This window comes from Halichoerus grypus, chromosome 6, assembly GCF_964656455.1.
Source record: "Halichoerus grypus chromosome 6, mHalGry1.hap1.1, whole genome shotgun sequence".
Classification (NCBI taxonomy): Eukaryota; Metazoa; Chordata; class Mammalia; order Carnivora; family Phocidae; genus Halichoerus; species Halichoerus grypus.
Genome location: NC_135717.1, coordinates 8,448,651 through 8,476,307, shown reverse-complemented (window position 1 = coordinate 8,476,307; position 27,657 = coordinate 8,448,651). Strand labels below are relative to the sequence as shown.

The 27,657-nt window shown below is 57.1% G+C and overlaps 1 protein-coding gene across 9 annotated transcripts in view; it reads right to left on the bottom strand.

The window, feature by feature from the left end:
* Positions 1-27,657, bottom strand: part of CUX1 (cut like homeobox 1) — a 351,030-nt gene that overhangs the window by 1,089 nt on the left and 322,284 nt on the right. For 6 of the 9 annotated variants that reach the window (XM_078074422.1, XM_078074425.1, XM_078074421.1 and 3 more), the window contains one exon: positions 23,310-26,163. In XM_078074422.1, coding sequence (XP_077930548.1) covers positions 25,446-26,163 — 718 coding nt within the window. In that variant the 3' untranslated portion in view covers positions 23,310-25,445. Of the gene's footprint in view, positions 1-122; positions 188-971; positions 1,053-1,451; positions 1,509-2,019; positions 2,104-3,242; positions 3,360-6,148; positions 6,262-6,971; positions 7,039-7,667; positions 7,796-23,309; positions 26,164-27,657 lie in introns of those variants that run through there. The other 3 variants (XM_078074428.1, XM_078074427.1, XM_078074426.1) reach the window with 1 other exon arrangement.

Sequence of the window (27,657 nt, the reverse complement as noted above, 5' to 3'; positions counted from 1 at the left end):
GCTGGGGGCGGGCCAGAGTGGGCGGCAGTGGTGGAGGGCTGGGGGTGGGGGGCACAGGAGGAGCTCGGTGTTGCGGCGGGGCTCAGCGCAGGGCTGTGGTGGGACTCGGGTGCTGTCCTCACTTCTTAGCGCAAAAGGTGGCACAGTCCCTCTCCATGCTCTCGCTCCACGCCAGCTTGTAGAGCACCTGGCCAGGCAGAGACACAGTGAGCTGTCTGTCCCCACGCACTGCCCCTCCTGCAGCCCACCTCTAGCCCCCGGGCCTGGCCTCCCGGCCGCGCCTGACGCTTCTCCTGGGCTGGGCCCCAGGGCAGGAGGGCCTCAGAGATGTCCTTGTGCCCCCGCCTGTTTCACACACGGTCAGACAGGCCTCGCCGTGAGGGTACTGTCCCTGACACTGCTGCGTGTGACACTGGCAGGCCGGGATCTGTTGGGCCCTGGGGTCAGAGTTGGAGCCCAGGCTAACCACGGAGGGGCCATCTTGCCTGTGGCCTCGCTGGGGACGGGAGTCCCCGAGGCTGCAGCCTTCACGGGCATGCCCTACCCTCTCCGATTCTCTGACTCAGTGGACGGCAGACTTTCCCCAGGACGGTCACTCTGCACTTGAGGAGATTCAGTTCAAGATATCCCTGCCTGTGCAGCCCAGCTGGCTGTCCCTTAGTAGAGTCCGTCAGACCCGCTTCCCCGCCGGCCTCGGGCTCCCACAGTGGCCATGCCCTCCCCCCGCGCCCCTCCAGGACGGGGCCGTGGATGGAGTCAGCCAGGCCGTTTCCACAGAGTGGCCGAGCTGCTGCCCCAGCCAGAGGGCCCGATGGGTGGGCTCGTTGTCCCCTTGAAGGGGAGAGAGGTGGCCAGGAGCACGGTGTGGCCCGGGGTTGGCCCAGGGTGCCAGGCCACAAGACCGACCCTGCTGCCCTTGGAGGTCCGGGAAGCGTGGTGAAGGATCCCTGGCCGCCTGCCTGGATACTCACCAGGAAGACCAAGCAGTGCAGGAATAGCGTGTAGAAGAAGCCAATGGTGCGTGCCATCTTATTGGAGAGAACCAGTCGCCCCTGGGGAGCAACAAGGTGTGGCGTGGGGGTGGGGCAGGCCTCACCCACCCCTGAAGGGCTGCCCCAGGTTCCTGCAGTGAAGGACCCGGGGCCGCAAGAGGAGGGACAGCCCGCTGTGGTCTCCCACTGTATGGGCTGGGAACCTGGGCCACAGGAATTCTAGGGAACGGCTCCCCCTGCAGCACCTTCCAGAACCTTCCAGGAATGGTACTACCGGACGAGCTGTCCTGGAGGGGAAGGGACCCTTGTTCTAGGTCCCATGGCCACTCCTAGCAGGGCCTGTGAGGGGTGAGTGGGGTCCCTGGGACTTCTCCAGACGGAACCGAGGGCAGATGTCTTTGGAGGCCCAGAGTCAGAGGTCCCGGTGTGTCCCAGCTGAGCACAGAGGAGGGAACTCACCATGCTGAGCGTGGCCTTGTCCCAAGGGCTCAGGCTCAGGTACTTCCGCTGCCGCTCCTGAAGAGGGAGGGAGGGTGAGGGGAGGACCCCAAGGGCCCCATAGGCCCCAGCTTGCTGCAGAGAGGGACCCCAGGGGGCTGCTGGGGGCCTCCCCGGTGTCCCCTTCCACTCAGCGTGACACCCTAGGCTCGCCCAACGTCTGTGAGCGGCTCCCGGGATAGCTGCCTCCCTCTGCCCTCTCGGAGGCCACATGACACCGGGGGCCCTTCGCTTGTCTGCCTGACCCCCGAGCAGGCGCGTGGGGTTAGCCCACTCCCTATCACACACCCTCACGTAGCCACCAGGTATTCCTGGCACCCTCGGCCCGCCCGGGGTGCACCCTGGGCCTCCATGGAGGCTGCCCTGCTGGTCTGGGCGGTGTGTGGGGGGCAGTGTGGCGGGGAGCAGGGTGAGGCTGGGCAGGGCTGCTGGCATGAGGGCATAGGGCAGGCTGAGGCCTGGCGAGCTGGTGGGTCCCGCAGGCTTGCCCACAGCCCGGCCAGCGAGCAGCCTCTGTGGGCTCACGCACCCGCTTGCTGAAGGAGGAGAAGGGGTCCAGGCGCTCCTCGTACTGGGAGGAGTACCGCAGCTCCGTGTCGTCACTGCCTCCGCTCTGCATGAGGAGGAGAGAGACCCAGTCACTGAGGGCCCAACAGGAACAAGGCAGGGATGAGGCATCCTGAGGCTGGCAGGATCACAGGGGAGCCTCAGTTTCCCCATCAGCACAGTGGAGGTGGGGGAGGGGCCCCACGCCCTAGAGCTGGGAGAGGGCCGGGTGACAGCTTGAATGTGGCCAGGGCCACACGTGCAGGAGCATTGCCCGAGTTCGGAGACTTCCCACCAGGCTCCGGGCCACGGTGACTCAGGGCAGGGAGAGGGAACTGAAGCCCAGTCTGGGGCCTGAGTGTACATCAGAAAGCGCTGGGCCAGTGCGGGCCAGTGGGTCTGGGAGGGGTTCGCGGGGAGCGTGCAGGGTGGCTGTGGGGCACCAGAGCTGGGAGCCGGGCACCCCCACCCCAGCGCGGCACTGGGTACCGTGTACTAGTTTGCGCAGAGTCTGGCGCCCTCTGGTGGCCTGAGTGCAGTTCCAACAGGTGGAGTGGGGAATGGGGCGGAAGGTCTTGTCCTCTGGAGGCCCCCACCCTGAGTGTCACTGCTCCCTGAGCTTCTACAGGCCACCCTGTCTCCCCACAGTCACAGAAGGGTTTCCTCCCACGAGGGGTTCCCCTGTGAGGCCTGGGGGCTGAGAGAAGCCAGGGAGGGCCCTCCGAGGCCCAGAATGGAGTGAGTGGGTTTTTATTCTGGTTTCTTGATTGGTTTGGGGGATATTGGACCAAAGTCTGTTTTGTTTTTTGTTTTTTTAAAGAATTTAAGTTTAGAACATATGGATTCCCCAGGGCCTATCCTGCATGCTCAACAGCCCTGGAGTTAAACCCTAGGATCCTAGGATCTGCTAGTGGATCACTCCCATTTCACAGACGGGACACCGGGGCCAATGGGCCTGGGGCCTGTGAGCCCTGCCTCTTGCTGAACCTCACCACCTCCTGGCTGTTCTGACAAATGAACTGCACAAAGGCCCCACTGTGGGGGACTCTCCCCAGCTCAGGGAGGATAGCTGGCAGGCAGGGCGGGCTGGATGGCCCCCAGTGCTGCCCAGCAGGTCACTGCCCCCAACCCTCTTGCCTTGGGGGGCCTGGTAGCCCTCTCTCCTTGCCTGGTACACCTGGGGCCGAAACTGGGGAGGGCACTTACACGGCCCGGGTAGCTCTGCAGGAACTTGATCTTCTCGAAGAGCTTGATGTTGTCTGCACGCAGGCTGTCCAGCTCGCTCTGCAGGGCCTGGATGGTGTGCTGGGCCAGACGGTTCTCCTGGGGGCAGGTGGGCAGGTGGGCGGGCAGGCAGGGCCCGCGGGGGAAGGGGTGGGGGGGGAGGCTTCCAGGCTGACACAGGTTCTGCTCATCTACCCAGAGCCCCTTCTTTGCCTGTGGCCATCTCTCTTGACCTTCTAGATTCTGGCAAGTCCCCTTCTCCTCCTGTGACCCCACCCCAAGCAGAAGACAGATTTGGGGTCAGGCTCCTTCATGTCTTCTTTGTTTGTTTATGGTATCATCAACCTTTGAAAGAACTATCGAGATGTAATTCATATAACAAACATCACTGTCTTTAGGTGTATGATTCTTTTTTTTTAGTATATTCGCAGTGAATATGGTGAACCATCCCCACGATTTCATTCCACAATATGTTTGTTACCCCAAAAGGAAACCCCAAACCCATCAGTCCTTCCCTCTTCTCCTACCCCCTGGCAACCACTAATCTTTCTGTCTCTTCTGATTTGCCTCTTCTGGACATTTCATATAAATGGAATCAGATGCTATGCGGTTTTAATGTTTGCTAATCCAGGAGCAAATGAAAAAGGACCTCAGTTTTCAGCTTATCCAAATGCTTAAGTAGGTGTTTTCTTCATGCTGTCAAAAAAATTCAAACAGGACTAAAGAGTACACAGTAGTAGGGGCGGTTCCTCAAACAATGAAGCATAGAATTATCCCATGATCCAGATATTCTACTTCTGGGTAGCTACCCGAAAGAACTGAAAGCAGGGACTCCAAGAAATATCTGCACATCCCATGTTCATGGCAGCACGGTTCACAGCAGCCAGCAGATGGGAGCAAACCAAGGGTCCCTTGATGGATGAATGGATAAACAAAACTTGGTATCCGGCACAACAGAATACTGCTCAGCCTTAAAAAGGAAGGACATTCCGACACCGCTACAACATGGGTGAAACTTGAGGACATTCTGCTCAGCGAAATACACCAGCCACACAAAGACAAATACTGTATGATTCCACTTACACGAGGTCCCTAGTGTAGTCAAGTGACAGAGACAGAGGGTAGAAGCGTGGTGAGCTAGGGATGGGCTGGGGGGGCGGCGTGGAGTTAGTGTTTAGTGGGGACAGAGTTTCAGTTTGGGAAGATGAAAAAAGCTCTGGACTTGGATGGTGCGGATGTTTGTACAACAACGTGAATGTACTTAATGTCCCCAAACTGTACACTTCAAGATGGTTAAGACGGTGAATTTTATGTTATGTGTGTTTTACTACAATTTTTAAAAAGTCAGTACCTGATTAAAAAAAACCTAGATTTTTTTTTTTTTTTTTTTTTTTTTTGAGAGAGAGAGAATGAGAGACAGAGAGCATGAGAGGGAGGAGGGTCAGAGGGAGAAGCAGACTCCCTGCCGAGCAGGGAGCCCGATGTGGGACTCGATCCCGGGACTCCAGGATCATGACCTGAGCCGAAGGCAGTTGCTTAACCAACTGAGCCACCCAGGCGCCCAAAAAACCTAGATTTTTTAAAGCAAAAGGTAGAATACTGTAAAACACTTTTCCTTCCACTTAACCTGTTTTGAAGGCCTCCTTTTAAGGGCTGCCTGGCATCCCGTTGCATGGCTGTCCCTAGTGCCCGAGGGGAGCGTGAGTGTGAGCGTGAGCAGGCCTGACCATGCCCCCGTTTGAAGCCTCTTGCCCCGGAGCCCAGGTCACAGGAGGTCCCACCCTTGCCACTGGACCAGCAGCAGGCCTGGCCCGCCGTGGGCACCCAGTGAATGTCAGCCTCTCCCTGGCCCCAGCCTGGAAATCCCATGGGCACAGCTGTGGGTTTGGAGAGGAAGGGTCTAGAAATTCCATCATCAGCTCAAGCAGTGACTCTTTGAGAAGGATGGAAACCTTCCGGGCTCCTGCTCGCACTGGGAGAGCTCAGGGATGACCTGGCGTGGCTCTGGGGGATGGGGAGTCTGCGGAGTCCCCAAGGCCGGGACAGCGCCCCCTCCAGGTACTCCTCTGGTCTGTCACCTGGCCCTCTGCAATCCGGATCCAGCGCTCACTCCCTCTGTGGGCACGCCCTGGCCTGGCCTTTGTGTCCTGGACATCCCTTGCTCATGCTCCCTTCACTTCCTCCCTGACCCCCTCTCTTGTATCCTGTCCCCCCTTCCGGGACCCCAGCCACCCTGCTGGCACCGCAGTCACCCCAGGGAGGCACCTCACATTACAGGTCACCTTCGCAGACCACCCCTTTCTTGTGGCGCCCCTCCAGGAAGGCCCCCAGCCAGGTGCTCTCCCAGTCCCACGGGGCTCCTCAACGTTTCCCGATTGCTCCTCCTCATAGGGCTCAAAGCCCTTCCTCTCTCCGCCCTGCCCTTGTCTTCAGTCCCCCACCTGATTTAGATGTTTCTTCTTGGACGATGGTGACCACTCTCCAGTCGTCTTCCCAGGCCAGGTTCTGTCCTGAATTGGCTGCCGAGTGACCCTTCTTACCCTCCATTCTGACGGTGTCGCTCCCTTGCTTAAATCCTTGGGTAGCACCCCAGCCCGGCAGTAGGGCCCTCTGGGTCTTATTCCTGCAGCCCTGGCACAGCCTTTCGGGCTTGTTGGCCCCCTGTCTCTGCTCACCTAGTCTCCTCTACTTTGAGTGTCTAACTCTTCTTTCAAAGCCCAGCGTGGGCGTGGCAGAACCTCCTCCAGGAAGCCCTCCCTGACTGCACAGAACAAATCTAACCCCTCTGTGGTTTATGGTCTGTGACACAACTCTCTGCCCCCAAGCCTGTGGGTCCCCCACTGTGTCCTCAGGTCCAAGGGCATAAGGGAGGGAATAATGTGACTCACAGCCTCCAGCTCCTGGTTCCGGGCACGGAAACGCTCCCTCTGGCTGGAAATGATGGAGAGCAGGGAGTCCACCTGGCCCTCGGGGAGGGTGCCACTGGCCAGTGCCGAGGGTCCTAGGAGGTGGAGGAGAGTGGCTTGGGGTGGCGGGAGGCAGAACCCACCAGTGGGCCCTCAGGTCGGGCAGCCCCAGCCCAGAGGGAGCTCTGGCCAAGGACCGTGAGGTAGAAGGCACAGGTTCTGAGCACAGGTGCTGAGAGGCCGGGGGAGGGAAGGGATGTCCAGGGGAATAGGGATCCTAGAAGGGGAGGGCCTCAGGCCCCCGTTCCTCAGTACTTGGATCTGAGACCCCTGCGTCTGTCGGAAGACCCCCTCCCCTCTGCCCGCTCCTGGGGAAGTGAAAGGACACTGGGAAGCCGTGAGAGCCTCCCTCCAACGTCCTGGCCCACCAGCCCAGGTTCCTCCTCCATACTGATACCAGAGCAGGCCACCTCCCCAGCGGCGCTGGGAGCTCTCTGGCTGCATCTCTGTGCTGAGGCCTCCCTGGGGAGCTCACCACCAGCCATCAGCCGCCCACAGGCCATTGGCAGGGCAAAGGGGGCCAGGGTCCTGGGTGGGGGTGTCAAGCTAAGGCATAGAAGGGCAAGTGGTGGACCCAGCCCCCTCTCTTTGGTTGGTGCTGCGTTGCTGGGGCAGGGGGCCCTGACCTTCTTGGAGGACGGGGAGTGCTCTTGAGGGATCAGGGCTGACCGTAGCACCTCTTTTCTGCTTTCCCTGCCCCCGCCCTGCCCATCGCTGGCTCCGAGACGGGCCAGCCCCTCCTTACCATAGAACAGGGCGGTGGCCTCCTTGATGGGCTCTGGGACCTTCTCCAGGCCGTGCTCAGCTGCGCCCTGCAGGTGGGAGGAAGGGGTAGCTGCTCCCTACGTGCCACCGAACGCAGCCTTTCGGGGTGCCAAGCAAGTGGGGGGCAAGGAACAGGTGGGGTGGTCTGGTGGAGGCACTGGGCACCCCAGCGGCCACAAGGGGCCTGGAGGATGCCTCCCGTGGGCCCCCGCAGGGAAGGCTGGGCCTTGGGTTGACCCCGAGGTGGGAGCTCAGCGGTATGCCATCATGGGGCCCCTGGGCCTTGCCAGGCCGGCCCAGCTGCTCTCTCCGAGCCCCATTTCTGCATCTAGAAAATGCGGCGGGTGACAGAGTGACCTCCAAGGGCTCCAGCCTTCCGTGACCCCCGGGACTCAGGTCCTCTAGCCGTGGGATGGGTGGGTCATCCTGCCCGGCGTCGGCCCACAGCTCCCAGGGCGCAGTTCCAAGCCTGCCCCTGTGCCCTGTGGCCTGGTGTCCCGAACTGGGCCTTTGTGGTGAAGTGTGCAGGCAACACTCGGGCTGTGGGTGACAGCCCTGTGGGCCCTGTGGGGGCAGGTGGACACCAGCCGCCTGAGGAGCTGGCGCCGGTTAACCCGTGAAGTTTTATTGGGTAAGGGCTCAAAGTTCGGGGCAGGTGGTGAGGGGGCAGGCTCACCTCGGCGTCCGGCCGCTGGATGGACTGGATGGTACTAAGGTCCTGCTCCAAGCGCGCGATCAGCTCCCTCTGCTCGGCTGCTGTGGCCATGGCCTCGGTGATGTGGACCTGCAGCTCTGCGCAGCGCCCTGCGTCAAAGGAAGACGTGGCCGTCAGAGGGAGCCTGGTGTGGCCCGTGGCGCCTTCCCCACTCCGCCTCTCCAACCCGTAGTCTAAGGGATGGCCGTGAGGCCAGCCAGCAGGGGCACTCCTGGCCCTACGGACTCAGTACGCTCCTGAGATCCCTGAGGTAGTCGCAGTTGCCCAGGGCAGGGGGATTCAGGAGGAGCGGGTCCACCCCGGTTCTGCCATGACCAGCCGGGAGCCTGGCCGGCCCCTTGCCCTCTCGAGGCCTCACTTTGCCTGTGTCAGGCAAGGCAGGGATGTGGAACCCAGCAAACCCCAAGTTTCTTCCAGGGCTGTGCCCTGGGATAATGACCAGAGGGAGGCCTCAGGGGTCGGAGGGGGGGAGAAACGAGGTACAGCCCGGGGTGGGTGGGCCTGCTTTAGATCCAGCAGGACGTGGGGGAGGGAGGGGTCCTGCCTCTGGAGCTGACACCAGACTCGCTTGGCGTCTCCCACAACAGGCTCCAGCCCAGTGAGGGGGATGGGGTGCCCCCCCCAGGAATCCCCTGACCTACAGTCTCTATCTCCCCCACTGAAGTGCCAGGCGTTGTCTTTGCGGCAAAAGCCAATCCAAAATAATTCTGTATGGAGACCTTCCTGTCCTTTTGGAGGGTGGGAGATGTTGGGAAAGTCTCCCAGTCCAGGCCCGGGGGGTGGGGTGCCAACAGCAGCCAGGAGCAGGGAGGACAGTGGGTGCCTGGGAGCAGCCCGGGGCTCGTTTCTAAATGGCGCCAACTGAGTCTTGCTCAGGGCCCCAGAGAAGGCGGTGGAGGCGCTGTCCTTCGCGGTAGGCTGCATGGCCACCAGGGGGCACTGTGGCACCAGAAATGCCCAAAGGCGCCGGGCTAGGGGCCGAGTCAGGAGGATGGCCCTGTACCCTCCCTGGCACAGGGATTTGCCCATCGCCGCGCGGCCTGCGGACCTGCCTGCCAACCCGGCCTTGGCAGCGCTCAGCGTCCTGAGCCAGGGTGGGGGGCCGCTGACCTCACCCCCACCTGCTCCATCTCCTGGGTGCCCGCTGCGCGCCAAGCTCTTTACACATCTCGCGACAATCCCATCAGTCCGAAAAGGTGATCCCCGTTTTACAGATGAAGAACGGAGACCTCTTGGTCCGGGACCAAACCCAAGGCCATGTCCGAGCCCTCCCCCCGCAGCTGGGTCTGCACTGGTTCCGGGCCTGAATGGACTTCTTCCTTCAGACACTGGTACCTGGCAGGTGTTGGTGGAAGTGAGGGACCCGAGGTGGGGTTTGGGGAAGAGGCTGGACGTGAGGGCAGGGTCAGGTCATGGAGGAGGACGGGGATGGGGTGGTGGCAGGGTGGGGGTCCGGCCTCCACGCTGTAGGCCGTGGGGATAGAAGGGACGGGATGGAGGTTCAGGAGCCTATGGTGAGGGGGGGCCCCGAGGTCTAGCCAGAGGGAGCCCTCATCCCCGGAGGTGTGCACGCAGCGTGGTGCCAAGGGGACCGAGCGCTGCATGAGGAGTAGATGAGGTGCCAGCAAGATGATTGCTTGCACTGCTATTTTATTGGGCACGGTCTTGGTCAGGCGCCTGGGGTCAGAGGGGTGCCCAGCCCCGGGTTTCCTGTGCATTTGTGCCCTGCCTGCGCATTGTTCTGGGCTGCCCCTGCCGGCGGGGGCCGGGCCGCTTTGCTGAGCTGGCCTGGAGGGCCTGCCCCAAACGCTGCTGCCCCTGCCCCCAGACACGGAGTTCGCTGTCGAGGGGCTCTCTGGGGGGAGCAAAGCTGAGCGTCGGGGGTGGCCGCCCCCGAAGAGGTGGCTCTGGGCAGAACTGAGGCCTGGCCGGCCTGCACTCCCAGCAGACATGGAGCTTGGCTGCCCGTGAGACACAGGGAAGGGGCTGGGCGAGGTGGGGCAGCAGAGGTGATGGGGTGAGGTTGAAGGCAGGCCCAGGGTGTGGTGGGACAGCGGAGGCTGCAGAGGCAGGGCCAGGAGCCTAGTAGTGAGCTGTCGCTCCACGCTGGGGGGACAAGAAGGCCAGGCAACCGCCCGTGCGGGCATCCACCCCAAAGGAGGGGCCTCACTTACAGACCCTGCTCGGAGACCCTGTCCCTGAGCCACTTAGATCTGCTCCGTCAGGGTCCCCTGGCTGCCACCCCCATGCTTTCCTCTGCCGGGGGAAGGACAGCCAGACCAAGAAGTCGGGGCGGGGGGCATCTCTTCAGGTGGTCAGTTGGTGTCAAGGGAGGTCCTGAGCTGGACTCTGGCAGAACTGGGCTTGAATTCTGGCCCTGGGGCAAGGCAGTAGAAGGTACTGGAGAGAGAGATGTGACCCCTTTGTCATACAGAACCCAGGAGGTGAGGCCTGTGCCCGGAGCTGGTTCCCCAAATGGGGAAGGGGGTGAGCAGCAGTGGTTTGGCTTCGGTGAGTAGGAGGTGCTAGTGGAGTGGCTAAGGGGTCGTGGGGATGGGGGAGCGGGACCCATGGCCCGAGGCCAGAGATGCAGGCTGGGGAGAGCTCAGGGCACCCCCTCCCTCGACTCCACCCCCCAAGGCAGCGAACATGGAAGCCCAGAGACAGCCTGCAGTAAGAATGGCCAGAACCTTCAGGGGTGTCCCAGAAAAGACACAGGGAGGGGGTGGCAGGAAGCAGGGGGAAATCAGGAGAAAGTGTATCAAAGTGCCAAGTTGAATAGGGGCAGTCGGTGAGTAAGGAGGGGTCGCTGGGGTCTCAAGAAAGGCTGAACAAGGAGATGGGGGGAAGCCTCTGGTCAAGGTGCTGGTGGAACCGGGGGGCGTGGGGCGGCAGGGATGTGGAGGGACCTGGGGACAAGCCCACTCTGGACAGATGCCAGATGGCGCAGTGCGATGGGCAGAGCCTGGTGCGGGGCGGCTGCTCGGGAGGAGGGAGCATGCACAACGCGGTATCTAACAGGGAGGGTAAAGCCTGTGAGAGCGGGAGGCCGGGTGGGGGCAGGTGTGGGGGCGGGAGAGACTGACAGATGAACGCTAGTGGGAGAGGGAGAGGACCCCTCGCCTCTGCAAGGTGGCCCATGTGAGACGGGCCAGACAGCTCCCCCCGTGAAAGTTCATGGGACCTCGTCCTTTGGGGAGAATCTGGGAAGGCTTCCTAGGGGGTGCATTTCACAGAGGGGAGAAAGAAATCAAAGCAATGTCAAGGTCAAGACTTAAGGAGCCTGGCTATGACTTAAGGTCAAGGCATGATTGCCACCTTCTTTTTTTTTTTTTAAGATTTTATTTATTTGTTTGTGAGAGAGAGGGAGAGTGACCACAAGCAGGGGGAGCAGCAAGCAGAGGGAGAAGCAGGCTCCCCACTGAGCAGGGAGCCCGATGCGGGGCTCCATCCAAGGACCCTGGGATCATGACCTGAGCCGAAGGCAGACGCTTAACTGACCCAGCCACCCAGGCGCCCCAAGGCACGATTTCTGACTGCGGATCGATTAAATGCAGAAACTTAGCACAACTGGATGGCAGGCCTGGGGGTGTCGTGCTCACGGCTTTCCCGTGGGCGGGGGACCCCGCCTTATTCAATCAGCCGCCTGCACACCAGGTGGGAGCACTGGACCTGCTCATCACCCACCGTCTCTGCACCTGTCTGTCCCCCCAGGTGGCCAGAGACGAGCCCCCGGCGTTCCACAAGCGCATGAGCGTGTTGGGCTGCCATCTGAAACACACGCACACACACACACACGCACACACACACACGCACACACACGCACACACACACTCCTCTCGACTCTACTTCCCCTCCTGCAAAACTCCCTGAAGAAGTTAACCTGTTCTCAAGTGTCCACATCCTTAAAACTTTCCCCTCGGACTTGGACGCCCATATACCCACTGTCCTTGCCAAGGTGGCCGATGACCCTGCACACTGCTGTGCCCAGGTCACTGCGGCCTCTCGGGTCTCCTGCCCGGCTGGCTGCGCCTTCTCTTTCCTTTGCTGCTCCTTGTCCCTGCTAAGCTCTCAGCGCTGCGGGACCCAGGAGCTGTCCCCACACGCCGCTCTCCTGTCCTTCACTCTGGCCACCTTGCGTGCCACTGAAATCTGGTAACTCTCCAGCGTGGCCTCCAGGCCACTCTTCTCCCTGAGCTCACTGCGTGGAGTCCAAACTGGTCCAAACTGAAGCCTGATCCCCGCCCCTCAAGCCTGCTTTACCCCAGTGGGACGTCCCCCCCCCCCCTCCGCTGGGGGAGCAGAGACCAGGCTCAGTTCAGTGGCTCAGCCCCAAGCCCATCCTTGCTCTTCTCTATCACTCCTTTCATCTAATCTGTCTCAAGTCCTGTTTTTGGCTCTACCCTCAAAATACATCCAGAATCCAATCACTTTTCACCACTGCGCCACCTGGTGCGAATCAGAGCCTCTGGTCCTTATGGCAACAGCCTCCTCACCGATCTGCCTTCTTCCACCCTTACCCCTATGGTCTAGTCACAAAGCCGCAGCCAGAGAGAGCCTTTCCACAGTCAGATTAGACCACCCTCTGTCCAAACCCTCCAATGGACCCTACGTCCCTCAGAGTAACCGCCAAAACGCTGCATCGGCCTACAAGGCCCCGCCTCCTGCCCTGCCTCTCCCTCTCTCCTCTCTCCAACCTGGTTGCCTTTCACTCTTTCCCTTGGTGGCTTTACTTCGGCTATTCTGGCTCCCAGGCACATCTGTACCACAGGACCTTTGCACTTACTGTTTCCCCTCTGCCTGGAATGTTCTTACCTCAGACATTGGCATGGTTCATCCCCCTCCCTCTGTCAAGACTGTTCACATGTTATCTTCTCAGCCAGGCCTACCCTGACCGCCTGATTTAAAACTTTAACCCCTCACCTTGCTCTTCCAGTCCCCCTTACCTTGTCTTTCTCCTGTAACGCTGACCACTGTCTAAGACACTATGTCCTACTTATTTGGTCTACCGTCTGCCCCCACTGAAAGGCAAGCTCCTTGTTTGTCCCCTGCTATCACTGCAGATCAGTGGCATGGTTAGCCCTCTATGCCTATCAGCTGTCCCCCTGCCACCTGCCCGCCCTGCCCGCGCGCAGGGGCTTGCTGTTCCTCTGACTTGCTATATTGCTGACTCTGTGCACCTGCTTCCCCTCACTCTGGGGTGCTCTCCCTGCCTCCTCAAATGCCTTTTCCCATTTTAAGGCCTGGGCTGTGGTTCTGCACTGCTCTGCCTCCCCTCTGGGCTGGCAGCGGCTTGAGGCTGCCGGACTCCCAGCCTGGAGCACGTTGTCCCTGGCACAGGGCAGTTCTCGGTGACTATCTGCTGACTACGTCCATCAAGGAGCCCCAGACTCCTCGACTCAGCACTGTTCACATTTGGGGCCACGTCATTCTTTGCTGGGCATGGGGAGACTGTCCGATGCCTTGTAGGGTGTTTACCAGCATCTCTGTCCTCTCCCCTCGATGCCAGAGGCACCACCCTGCCCAGCGGCGACAGCCCCAAATGCCTCCAGACGCTGCCAAATGTCCCGAGGGGCAAAGTCCCCCCCAGTCGAGAACCACTGTCCCGGAGGATCTGCTCTCCTCAAACATGAGAGGCTCCTGGGCTTGGGGGTCCGGGGGCGGGGAGCAGCCTCACCAGATGCTTCAGTCAGACGGGCCTCTAAGAGGAACCCGCCCCTGTGGGAGGCACGGTCCCCCTCTCCATAGGACTGAGGCGCGGGGGGGCCTTCCTTCCTGTCTGTGGCCGGGTCCAGCGTGGCAGCTTCAGCCACACAGGAATCGAGACCTGAATTTTTAGCAGAGGCTGGAGAGAGCTGCTGGGGGTGGGGGACTCGGCTGCCCGGCCTGCGCGCCTGCGTGCATCTCGGGCATCACTGGGCATCACTGGGCATCACTGGCGGTGGTCAGGCCCGGCCGCCGGAGCTCCGGCTAACCCGCGCTCCCGTGTAGGGGCTCCTCTGGATCCAGCACAAGGTGGAAAGGACTGCGACCCGAGGGAGCCGCTCCAGCCACCAAATCTGATGACAGAACAGCCACATCAAGCGCCACCACTAACAGGTCCTGAGTGCCTGCCGTGGGCTTGGGCACTGTAATGAACGGTCTACAGGTGTCATCGTCCGGTACTCCCCCCGCCCCCCGCCCTGCTCCGGCAGCCCTGCGGGTCTGGCATTATCATATCAGCTCCACAGAGATAGAAATGGAAGCTCAAAGAAGCTAAATTCATGCATTGTCTCAGAAATGGTTTCCTGAGCATTGACTAGGACTTGCCCAAGGTCGCCCTCCAGCCGGTGAGAGAAGACCCTGGGACTCGAGCGCATTGCCACTTGACCACACAGAAGGGTCCCGATGCCTCACTGTGAAGTGAGCGGGGTCCTCAAACCTCACTCCCCGGAGCCCCCCACTCCGCTGTCCCAAACAGAGCAGCCTTTCACCTGTCCACAAACCAACTTCTTGAACAAAGGAAAAAAAATGGCCCTTCCTCTCGACATTTCTGAGAGCCCAAGCTTCTTGGAGGAGGCAGTCACTTCTGAGTGCCTGGCCCACACCGGGCACGCGCTGCGCATCCCACTTCCACTAACGTGGCTCCCCCCGCCCTGGGGGGGGGGGCCCAGACGCAGATCAAGGGTCTGGTGACCAGAAGCCTCTCCCCCCCGACCAACATCAAAACAGCTCTCCCGAGCCCTCGGCGTTCTCAGCTCGGCTCCCACGCCCCTGCCCAGAAACCAATGCCGTGTCCAAAAGGAGACCGGCAAACTGTGTGCCCCCCAAAGCCGGCGCGATAGGGACTGTGGAGGAGGCAGCAACGTACCCCAACCCAAGGCAGCCACTCGGAGCCCCTTTCAAAAACACAAGCAGGCAGGATCACAGCGGATGACTCGCACACTGATGATTACTGTTGACCCTTGAACAACACGGGTTTGAATGGCGCGGGTCCATGTACACGCGGATTTTTTATGGTTCCCTAGTGTAAATGTATTTTCCTTGTGATTTTCTTAATAACTTTTTTTCCTCTAGCTTACTTCATTGTAAGGATACAGTATATTATACGTATAAATACAAAATATGTGTTCAGCAACTATGTCATGGGTAAGGCTTCGGGTCAACACTAGGCTATTAGTAGTTACGTTTTCGGGGAGTCAAAGGTTACATGCAGATTTTCGACTGCGTCGGGGGTTGGCGCCCCTGACCCCTGTGTTTTTCAAGGGTCAACTGCATGTCATCAGGTGGCCTCAGCCTCTATATCACCAATCGTATTTCCTGGGGTCATTTTGTTGAGACCCACTTAACTTCAGGGAGACGGAGGCCACACACAGGGAGGCTGAGACTCTGCCTGGAGCGGGGACACCAGCCCGTTGGTCGGAGCACCAAACCCTGCTCCCTTCCCTGCCTCGGGAGCTGGCCGTTTACAGAGTCAGGCCTACGGAACCACGTGCGACTATAGTTTTGCTTAATTAAATCTCACTTTAAAAGCACCGGGGGAGACTTTCTGGGTTAGAAGGCTTTGTGCCAAGTGTTCTTTATTTTTATTTTTTCACATTTTATGTTTTAATTTGGTTAACAGATCTTTAATGAGGGGGGCATACCTAAACTAGCCAGCGGAGAAGTAGAATGTTAGCAGAGGCAGACTCAGAACAGAGCTCTGTTGGTTTTATCCTAATTTCTGCCATCTGTGGGGGCAGACATTTGGGGGAGACTGTCCTGTGCTTGCGGGGGCTTCTCCCACTGGAGGGAGGATGGCTTCTGTACCACATGTGGGAGCGTCACATTCTGGAACCTACAAATTACTGCACATTCTGGAACCTACAAATTACCGCGCAACAAACCAATTCCCCCTGCCCCGTCACACATCGGTGAGAATGGCGATTCTCCTCCAACCCTCTAGATTTCAAGATGAGAAACCTCCTCAGTCAGGAGCACGTGGACCACCTCGCAGCCAACTCTGCAGAGCCCCCGAGCACTGGCTGGAGACCCCTTCTCAGGAGCCCGACCATTCCAGAAACCCACAGACACCGTTTCCTACTTCCTCTTTCCACTCACGCTTGCTCATGTTACCGGGTACCCTGGGCTTGTCTTTGACATCAGGATTCAGGGACAAAGTGAGAGACGCCACACACCGCCCCCCTGCCCCCAACACACACACACACAGAGCAGGCTAGGCCAGGCCACTGGCTGGGTGCAGGCTGCCCCCCAGGGGTACCTGGCCGCGGCCCCCGGGCACCCGAGCCCCACTCAGCGGGGCTGCCACCATCAGCCTGGTGCCTCGCCCAGCACCGTCGGCCACCACCCCCGGTCCTCGCGAGCCTGCGCGACAAGCGATGGTGTTCGCATTTCTCAAACAAGGAAGCGGATGCCAGGAGGGTCAGCATTTCAAGGCTACTCAAACAGTAAGGCCGGCGACAGCAAGCGGAACAGGGACGCAGGCCCGGCTGGAGACGCGATGGAGAGCGGTGCCCAGACCCCCGCACACCCGACCCCGTGCCAGGTCTCTGCCGCCACCTGCCTGGCGGCCCCACGGGACCACAAGCACCAGCAGGTGGAGGGATGGCTACCTCGGGCATGGCAACTCTTGAGGTGCCCTCTGGACCCAGAATGAGAGTGTTTGCTGCTTCTCCTCAGGCCGGGGCACTTCAAATAAAAACAACCCACGCGTTCTTGTGTTTGTATAAAAGATATTTACTTCAATTATCACACCTAGGGTGCTAGTGAATAATAATAATACATGGTGTGAGTTTCATACAGTGATATTGCTTCTCCATATCATATAGGGACCGTTGTACAGTGCTGAGAACAAACATCGTATGGCTAGCCAAGGACCGAAGGGACAACGCCAGGGGCCGACGGGTGCCTCCCCCACCCCCACGCCAGCTGGATCAACTTTTGACTCTTAATGTCGAAAACAAATAGCAAGGAAAAAAAAAAATGTTACCAGAGATGGGTCACAGCAACACAACAGAGGCTTCTCGAAGCTATTTGTACAAAAATGACGCCTTTTTTTTTTGTTGTTGGTTTTCTTTTTTGTTTTTTTTTGTTTTTGTTTTTGGTCAATTGGGTCTCTGTGAGGATTAAAAAAAAAAAAGTCTGTGATTGTATTAACAAACGAGCTCTAAAAACATCTAAGACTTAGTGCGTTACAGAAAATATAAAATACTGCTAAAATGTAAAGACACCACGATACACTGGGGGCGGGGGGAGCTGAGCTTATGAAAGGTATTCCGGAAGAAGTCCGCCACTCTGCGAGCGAGCTTGTCTTGTGCTGCGTTAGTAGTCTGGACAGGAGCGTGGCGCTACCCGCTCTCATGGCAAGTAGTTATTGCACATCGAAAGAGCTAGGTCTCAGTGGAAAGGGACGCGGGGAAACCCACTTTTCCTTTTTTTTTTTTCCCCCGCTTCTATTTTCCGACCAGTTATTCTCAAATGCTGTAAGAGTTTTTGCATGAATCCTCACGTCTCCAAAATGCACAGCATTTTCTGAGGGGTCTCGATGGGACAGGAGATGCCCGTTTTCTCAAGGAAAGAGGCAGAAAACGGCTCAAGAGAGAGAAATGCATAGACTAATTCGAGAGAAATGAAAACCCTTTGGTGGGGGGCGCAGGAGGAGGGATGGGGGCGATGATTTCATCGGAGGGCTTTCTTTCAGAGAGACGAGAACAAGATCAGGACCCCCAACGATTTCAGAGAAGGGGAAGAAGTCATGGCACGGAAAGCGAGGCGGGGGTTGGGGGGCCCTCTGGGGGCGGCGGCGAACGGGGCGGCTGTGTGGCCCCACCTGGACCTCGGCCTCTCGGGGAGCCCCCTCCTCCTGGGCCCGGAAGGCCGACCCTACCTCACCTTCACACCTGATTAGCAAGCAACGTGTTCCCCCCACTCCACGCTTCACCACATGAAGGGGGAAAGGGGCTCCCCCATGACCTCCCTGGTGAGGGTCCTCAAGCCGGACTCGGAAACACCGTTGCTTCGCAAGATGGTTCTGACTCAACTTTGTATGCAAGGGAAACAACCACAAGAACGACAAGAAAAGCCAACAAAACAGAGCAACCCACGCGAGCCTTGCAAGAAACCGCTCTCTCCCTCGGAAGCCATGGTCTCAACCAGGCCACTGCGCCCGCTCCGACCAGGCCTCGCTGAAACTTCATGAACCCAGAAGGCTTACCAGAGGCTCTAGGAGGCTTTGGGGAACTGAACTTTGCTTTTCTAAGTCTCTGTAGCTCCTCACACGAGTGTTCTTCAACTCTCTCATTTAACAAGTTGGACATGTGGAGACGACCAGTTTTTGAGCGGCTACTCTGGAGCCAGAAGTCTGATTCTGCTGGAGAAGCCCACTCTGCCCCCCAGTCCAATCCCCAGACCCTTCGGTTCTTTTGGGGTGTGTGTGTGTGGGGGGGGGAGAGGGCAGGAGGCGAAGACAGTAACCACTGGAGTGATAGCAAAAAGCATTTATAGCAACAACAACACAAAACAACAATACACTCCTGATAAGAACTTAAATGATTAACCTAACAATAAATAGAAGAGGATAGAAATAAACTTTTTTTTTTTTCTTCTCAAGGAAACATCCTTTTATAATTATCCTCACGCACACTGGCAGGTCAGTAGCAGTCAATCCATCTCAACAAGAAAAGGTTAAGTGCTGGAAGGGATGGCTGTGTTCTCACCCTCGGGAGGGTTCTTAGCTGCTGAGTCACCCCCCCACCCCGACTCGCCCCCACCCCCCTGCCACCCAGCCAGCGGTTCCTGCCCCGGGGCCTGGGGGCCCTGCACACCTAGCTCGGTGGTCAGCAAGAGGCAGGCTGAGAAAGGGGGGGGGGCTGGGGAGGCCTGTTTTCCCTTCAGTTCATGAACAAACGGAACTACAGTGAACATACTCATCCACAACCTGAATCGTCCTGGTCTAAAGCTTACTTTGAGTTCATTTGGTGTGCAATACATTATCTCTTAAAAATGAAGAAAAAGGATTTCTATTGCACAGAGCTTTTTACACATAGTCATCTACTTAAGTGCTTTCTGTTTAAAGCAAACTACGAAAAAAAAAAAAAAGGAAAGAAAGCAAAGAAAGCAAGCAAAGCAAAAGATGGAAAAACGAAAAAGGAGAGGAACTTTCAAACAAAAGCAGCCCCGTGCCACTTTTTCAATGCATCTTGCTGAACGGTGTCTGGTTTCACCAACGGAAGTCCCAACGCTTCCGTACACACTGTGCTTCTGATTATTTTCCATAGGGATGTAGCCGTGACATTGGGATATAAGGCACCTTTCCTTTCTGATCACAGAAAGCTTGATACATAGCATATAGCATATTTTGTGGTAGAAATTAAAGCCTAAACGCTACAGAAATGACAGTAACACAGACAATACCTAACGTCGCTGGAGAAACTATAATGACCCATGGAAAGCAACTCAAAGTTATTTTCAAAGGTTCATAACAGGGGGTTGGGGAAGTGCACATTTATGCATAGCCTAATGCCTTTCTCTCGCTAGCCTTTTTTAGGATTCTTCGCCTACAATGCCCAACTTTTAAAGTTAGCATTCCGGAGGAGACTAGGCGCTTTGGAAATGTCTTGTTAAAGCTAAATGTCACTTCATGCAAAAATTAGAATGGAGATACCACTGACAGTGTGGTCACAGTATCTTTGGAGGGGAGGTGGAGGGAGGATGGCAGCAAGGCCTGGGCAGGTGCGGGCGGGTCCCGCAAGTGGGAGAGACTGGGAAGCTGCATTTCCTCCTTCCCTGGGGAGGATGGGGCGGGGACCTCGGGCGGGGCTCATTTCCTGCCCAGCTCACTGCCCTCCTCGCCCCTCCTCTGCCTTCCTGATTCACTCCGAGGGTTTGGGCCTCTGCTTTCAGCACATCTCTAAGGATTCACAGGCTGGATCTTTCTGGAACTTTCCTTGGGAACTTGTTTCCTGGTCGTTTTCAGTGCACCGGGAAACAGAACTCTGTCACATTGGAGGCCCAGGCCACCATCTGGCCACTTGGGGCGGGAGCTCTGCCTTGGGGGTCACAAAGGCTCCCCTGTTGCCACCAAGGCCCACACGAAACCACAAAAGCACTGGGGGGCGGGGGGGGGATTTCTAACCGTGGGCTTTTCCTGACAAATGCCCAAGCACCCGATGACGGCACAAATCCTTAGGCTCCCACTTCCAATTCTTTTCCACCAGGAGAACACTCTGGCCACCAGAGAGGGTGGACCCACGTCTAACCAGCGGCTCTGGGAGCTGGGGTTGTTTTCTGCACTGCGTAGAAACTGGTCTACTCTTGGGAAGAGTCATGTGACTGAAGACTGGGTTTGCGGACGGGAGAACGCCAATTCCTCTCCCGAACTCGAGACGCTTCCAAAGGAGGTCTCACAGTGGAGCTGAAATCATGGCCTCCCTGTGCCAGAGACAAAGACAGAGTTCCCCAACTCCGGGTAGGAATCCTGGGGCAGTGTCCTCACGTGGCCAGTTAGGGGCAGCCCAGGGCAAGGGAAATGGCTCGGACAGATCTTAACAGCTGAGCAGGACTGGGCAGAAAGCAAAGGCAGGCCAGAGCAAGGCCCTCTGAGGCCCGAGACCGCCCCTGCCTGCAGGGGAAGCAGCCGTCAGAGCGTCAGGGACAGGTGGAAGTCAAGAGAAAATTCCATGTGCCTCACGGAGCACAGCTGTCTGTCCATGTTGTGCTCACAAAAGAGAAGAGGGAAGGAAAGCCTGCTCACCAGGCCCAGACACACTCATGAACGCCACGCTTCTAGCACTCTCCGTCCCCCCCCCCCAAGAGCCCACTTGTGCCTCGCGGTTCTGACGGGAATGGGGGGAGGAGTAGCGTCAAGTGGGAGCATAGGTTAGTGAGGTAGAAGGGGACAAATGGGGAGGAGGGTGCTGACAGGCAGGCCATCCAGGGAGGGAAGGAAACCTCCTGCCTGAAGGGACGTGGCAAACAGCCCACCATGCTGGCCACAAAGGCCCGAACCTCGCCTTGCTCCATCTCCCCCGCACGGCTGGCTTGCTGGCCTCCCAAAGTGGGGGCTCGAGATGGCTAAGGGCAGACTCTTTGTTTTCACAGGCCTGTCGAGAGGCGCCTGTCACAGTGCATTTAAGGCAATGGCTGTTGTCCCCCAGCTCAAGATGGAGTAAGTCACTAACACTGTTTCACGCTGCGCACATCCCAGAAGGGCGTGCATCTACTCCCCCCGGGCCCCTCCGCTATCTTCAGTGAGGTTTTCCTAAAATGGGAGGGAGGAGAAACATTGCATAGAATGTCAATAGAGTTCATTGATCACCGCTGCGAGCGAGGGCAGGAGTTCCGGAGGAACAAAGAAACCCAGTCCACCTGCCGGGAAGGTACCTGGACTGGGGGGGGTAGGGGGTGTGGGGTGTGACTCTTGTCCCAACCTCTTAGGGCATGACTGGGGCAACGATCTTAGGGCAACGAGCTGAGCTGACGTGGCTCGGGCCAGGGAGGCAGATGAGGGGTTTCCTTCCTCCTAGAGCTGGCCAGCTGTGCCCGGGCGGTGGGAGTCCATGGGGAGGGTCTCTCACGGCCACGGAGAGCGCAGAGGAACCCTCAACCCAAAGCTCTGTAGCCCTCTCGGTCTGGACCACCAGCCAGCGGACCTGAATGTCCGCATCGGACAGGATGGTTTTTAAATGGGGAGAAAACAAAGATGCCAAAAGCAAGGACACTGGGCAGGGAGGCCACAACTGTCATCTTTTTGCCTCAGTCACTCTTACAGAGTGGCCATGGTTTGATAGTAGTCATACGAGTCAAGATGCTGGCATTTCCTGGAGACTTCTCCAAGCCTGCATCCCAGGACAGTCTGCTGCCCACGAGCCACCTCGGGTCGTGATGCTCCTCACCGCAGGTCGGCCCGAGAATAATCAAGTCGAGCTAGCTGGCTGTGGTAATCCTTTCTAAAGAAGGACAGGCGGGCTGGCGGACAGAAATCACAGACATCCCGACTGATCCAGAAGTTCAAGGTTGGCAGTCACCTGGGAGCCAGGCGGTGGAAGCGAGCGGGCCCAGGTCTGGGACAGAACCCGTGCACCTTCCACCTCAGATACCCCACAAAGGAGAGTGGGTGGGAGCCAAGGGTCAAGAGGCTGAACGTGAACACTGATTTTATACCGAGCCTCCACTTAGCCAGCTAAGTAATGGCAAAAACCTTAAGTTATGAACACTGCCTCCAATTAACAAAAAGAAGCCATTTAAAATGGTATAATGGAGCTTGTAATTAAGTGTTAGTGTTTTATACGGAACCGTTTTCCCCAGGGGAGAGGTACAAATCAGCTTTTTAAACTGATGGAGCATAAAGAGGAAGAGGTCGGCTGCCTGTGGGAGCTACTGCTTGGAATGCCAGCCAGCTGAAGGGAAGCCCCCCGGAGAGGATGCTGTTCAAGGCACTTGAATATTGCTTATCAAGATGAAAGATCAACCCTTAGACTCAAACTGAGGGGTGCAACGAGGAGGGGGGAACGCTCCCCCCGACCCCCTGAAAGGTTTCTGTTATTTAGTGGCAGCTCTTAGAAGTATTACAGACAGTGAAAGCTTAACACAAAAGATCATCGGGTTGGGATCACAATTAAAAAAAAAAAAAATAAATAGAGAAAAAAAATACAAACACAGAACCGCAAGCAAACTTTAACCAACTGATTGTATCGAGCACCCAGATGTAAGTCTGGCAAAAAAGGTAGAGTGGAAATCAACAAAAACCTAGTTTAAAAAAAACAAAACAAAACACAAACAAACCAACAAAACCCAACAAAAAGGACTAAATCGCTTGGAAGAGCCAAAGTGGCTGTTTTAGACTGTTACTATTTGGCCACTAGGATGGCCAAACCTCTACTTTCTCAATTTCCTCGGATTGAACACCTTTGTAAATAACAGTCATGCCTTTAAAACTAAAACACTACCCTTAGTATTTCTGGTTAACTCCCTGCTTTTCATTCTAATGAAAATCAGATATTCAGAGATTCATCACACACGATGACAAAATTCCCTCGAGGTTTTCGTGGAGAGGACACCACAGTACTGTCAGGGGCTCTGCTACTCACTGTCCTAGGGGGTCACTAACGCAAACTCGCTCTTCTTAACGCACCTGCATCGAGCCAGATGGTAATCTGTTTCCCCTTAAGCTCCTCCATTTTGAATTCTCTTCTCACTGAACCAGGTATCAAGTTCAGAGATGATACGACCATCAAAAGACAAACAGCCTGCCTCCCAGCCTCCTAGAGCCTTCTGAAAACTTCTTATTCATGAAAAGGCATTGTCTTTAGTGTAGTGACTCTTAAATTTGTGAAAACTTGAACTAAGTGCTGCGGTTGCAGGTTAAAAGACTGTAAATGAACTACATAATTCCTAAAACATCATGCAAGAAATGTGGTTTCACATCTTACAGTCAAAGTCCTACAAGTTAATTAATACAAGCACACTGAGGTGTAATAGCGGGAGCATACCTTGAAAATTATAACTCCCTCCCACCCCCCCCAAATCAAAAAAGGTAATATTAATTAAACTTAAGAAATAATGAATGCACCATTAAAATGCCATCCAAAGATGTTGACCTAAGACAAAGGTTTCAATGATACACAATACGGTCAAAAAGTTTTCAATCAGTAATATACAGTATGACAACTACATCTTGTAAATTATACCCAATACTGCCGGCAGTCTATCCCTCTAAAGAATATTTGCCCCTTTCATCCCTTCCTAACAATCAGATAATAAAATACAGCACCTATAAATAAGCAAAAAAAAATATATATATATACCGAAATCATCTATTGTTAGTTTAAAGATATGGCAATAAAGGAGTCTAAATTAGCAAACTTGTAGAAGCCGTAACTGATAAAACAGCTTATTGAAAAAAGGTGGCAGTAATGCACTCTATGTGTGCACAGGTACTTAAGAAAATACACAGACGTATAAAATTGCACACACGCACACACGCACACTCTCATCCACCTCTATTCTCACGCATATACACATAGACAACAGGAGGAATCAGAGACAAGTTAGACTTCTGATTTGTACTTAGACTGCCCTAGACTGCATAAAAGAACTGTTCCAAGAGGCAGAATGAATGAAGGGCCAATGAATGGTCTGGTCTGGAAGTGAAGAGCAACAACGTTTTGGTGTGAGTGTGGGCCATCTCTACAGGGGTGGGAGCAGAGCCCAGACTGCCACGTTCTCTCTTCTGCAGGGAAGGAAGCTTCCCACGACGTCAACAGTCCTCAGTGCTTGTGGTGGGAAGAGCGGGAGAGAGAGAGTGCGCGTGCGCGAGAGCCCTGCCCAGGCCCGGGGAGCGGCGGCCCCTGGTGGGGCTCAGTCCATCAGGCGCCCGGGAGAGTGCTGTGCGGTGTGCTGCCTTCTGTGCCAAGGAAAGCCTGCTGCCCACGCGGGCCGGGCCCCTGCGGCCCCCCCGACTGCCTGCTGCCACCTCGGCGGCCCACTCTTTCCTCCTTGCTTTACACGCTCGCACGTGTGCAGACGCGCTAACACAGACGTAGACACCATAAATTAAACAGAATGAACGGGGACATGCTACAGTTCTAACTTGTCTCCTAAACCTCCGAGATATGAGGTCTGATCAGCGTGCTCTGCGGTTAGAGGTTAAAAAGCAGATTATAAAATACCTAGATTCGGATCTTTTCTTTTTGTCCTGATTTGGCCTAGAATGGAGTGTATTAAACAGACCCTGGCCAGCAAAAGCCCAGAGTCAGTTAAAGCTATGGATCAATGTGCACTACATGTCAGGATTCTATTCACGTACAAGAAAACACTACGTCAGCTACCACAAAATCAGATAGTTTCCTGATGTGACTTTTCTTTTTGTTAAAAAATATGTGGAGTAAATGTGTTTTATTTTAATTCAAAGTTTCAAACGAGAAGATTCTTTACTTGAAAATATTTAGGAATCCAAACTAGTGTGTTTAGAGTCGGTTTGACTGTGCAATCTCTTAGTGGCAACTGAACAGCTACAAAAACTTTCTTTTTTTAATTTTTCTGAAAAATCCCCCCTCCCCCCCTTTTTTTTTCCTGGTTTAAGAAGATAATAGTGTATTATCGCTCTGAAGCCATTAGATGGCAGATAAAAAGCCCCCTTTTAATATGTGGGTTTGATTTTTTTTTTTTTTTTTTAAAGCCCACACGAAAGAGGAGGGCGCAAGGCAAAGCTGTAAGAGTTATTCCAGAACCTGTGGAAATCACTTAGGGCAATAAAAAAAACACTTCAGGGTACAAAAAAGCTCGACTACACATTTCCGTTTTCTTCCTTGAAAACACGACATAGATTGGGCTTAATGCTCCTTTGTTTTCTATATGCACCTTGGCCTATGGCGATTTTGCCCTGTGGCCCGCAGGGCGGTAAGTGCGCAACACGGTCCAGGCCGCGGAGTCGGCGCCCGCCCCTCTGCCCAGCCCGGCCCAGCCCGGCCCGGCCCTGCCTGGCCCTGCCCGGGTTGGCTCGGCCCAGCTCGGCCAGACTCGGCCCAGCTCGGCCAGACTCGGCCCGGCTCGGCCAGACTCGGCTCGGCCCGGTTCGGCCCAGCTCGGCCCAAACTCGGCCCGGCTCGGCGAGACTCGGCTCGGCTCGGCCCGGCCCGGCCAGACTCGGCCCGGCCCGGCCAGACTCGGCCCGGCCCGGCCCAGCTCGGCCCAGCTCGGCGAGACTCGGCCCGGCCCGGCCCGGCTCGGCTCGGCTCGGCGGGACGGGCGGGCGGCGCCCTCTCAGAACTCCCATTCGATGGGCTCCTCCCGGCTGGCGGCCTTCTCCAGGCGGTGGATTATGCTGTTCAAGTTCGCGGCCTTCTTCTTCCTCAAGGGGTTGTCTCGAGAGTCCCTGGCGCCCGCCGCCTCCGGGAGGCCGAAGAGGCTCTGCAGCGAGCTGGCCCTGCGGGCGGCCGCCGGCGCGCTGGTGCTTGGCAAAGCGGAACTCCTGTCGGCGCCTTCCCGGGCCCGGCAGGGGCCCTCCGCCGGCGGGGCGGCTGAGGTAGCGGCGTCCTCCCCGGCCGCGGGTGCGGCGGCGGCGGCGGCGGGGTTTGGCACGGGCCCCGGGCCGTCGGCGGGGCCCTCGGGCGGCGGCGGCGGCGGGGGCGGCGGGGGCGCCCGGGGCCGGCCCTCGTCGTCGGCGTCGTCCGGGGCTGGGGCCCCCGAGGGCGGCGGCTGCTGCGCCTTCTCCGCCGGCCTGGGCGCCTCCTCCCGCTCCTCCGGGGCCGCGGCCGCCTCGGCCGGCCCTCCCTGAGACTTGGCGGCGGCCGCGGGGCCGCTCGACTCCTCGGCGTCCGCGGCGCCCGGGCCCTCGGCGGCCTCCACGCCGTCGCAGCTGTCGCCCTCCGAGCTGGGCGCCGCCCGGCTGCTTCGGGCCGACGGGGAGTCGCTGGCCCCGGCCTGGCCCTGGCTCCCGGCCTGAATCTCCTCAATGAACAGTTCTCTGCGGATCCGAGACCTGCGAGACACAAGGGGGGGGGGGGTGACGTGAGCGGGGCCGCTGGGGGGGGTCCTGTCACCCCAGCCCCCAGCCCCGCCGGTTCGCAGACTCCGTGCCTTTGCCTGAGTCGTCCCTTGGGTGGGTGCCAGCCCCCTCTTCCCCACGAGGACGGCGCGCCAGTGCGACTTGTTTAATGGCACGTTCCCTCCATCCCCGGCAGGTGGTGCACACCCCGGGCCGGGCATGGTGCGTGGCACACAGTAATACACGCTGACTGAACGGGCAGCTGGAAGTGCAGGATGGGCGCGAACCACTGCTTCCTCATCAGGACTTGGTAAGAGAGCACCAACACTCATTGCCCAAAGCGAGCAACGTCAGCGTCGCGCTCTGAGCCACAGGTCAGGGGTCAGGGCCCCGGCAGGGTTCCACGCAACTAGGTTTCAACCAGTTCCCCCCCCAGGAGGAGAAGACCAGGGAAGGGTCACTTTTGATCACGCAGGAAGGAGACCAAATACGCGCTCCGACACATCAAGCCTGTTGTAGTCAAGCAGAGAGTTCCCCCTAGCGGGGAACGTGTACTCCCTTACTTTGTTGGGTCTGAAGGAAACAGCTACAGATGGGCCCAGGCCTTCCCTGTTTTGGGGCCCTTGGTGACATCAAGAAAGGGCTCTTGTTAAGTCTGTTTAGAGTTTCTCCTTCCATCTGCTCACAGTACTAGGCTCAATCAGAACTCTCTCTAGATGGTTATTCCAAAGAGCTGAAAAGCCTCTGATCAGTGTGCCAACTGTTAGTGGCATCCTCAGGTAAATTGGCATGAAGCCCACTGTCTTGCAGAAACTGGGCCTGCCGAAAGCCCTTGGGTTAGGCATGCAATAAAAATATTTTCTGCAGTACACAGACCCCAATAGAGGTAACATGTTTTGAGAGCCCACTATATGCCAGGCCTTGTGTTGGATGTGGGGAGTGCTGAAGCCAGGGAGAAAGTGGTCTAGTGTGTCAGAACCCTTGGTGGTGGTTATGTGTTCACACTGTTATTTCTTTCTTTCTTTTTTTTTTTTTTTTTAAAGATTTTATTTATTTGACAGAGCACAAGCAGACGGAGAGAGAGGGAGAAGCAGGTTCCCTGCTGAGCAAGGAGCCCGATGTGGGACTCGATCCCAGACCCTGGGATCATGACCTGGGCCGAAGGCAGCCGCTTAACCGACTGAGCCACCCAGGCGTCCCTCACACTGTTATTTGCTCCCTGCACAGTCTGAGCCCTGTCCCTTGTCCTGAGGATGGTTTCTGAGCGAGAGCTACAGGGTGAGGTCCTAAAGCGCCCCCCACCCCCTGAAGTTGCCTGGGGTAACAGAAGACTCTCTCCTCCTTCTCTGGGGCTACTGTGAGGGCCTGGGAAATGCAAGCCTTTGTCAATAGGCTACTGGACACTGTGCTGTAAGAGGGCAAGCCTACTCTGAGGCCTTTCAAGCCCCTCGGCAGCCAAGAATGCCAGTTGGGGCGAACACCTAATCC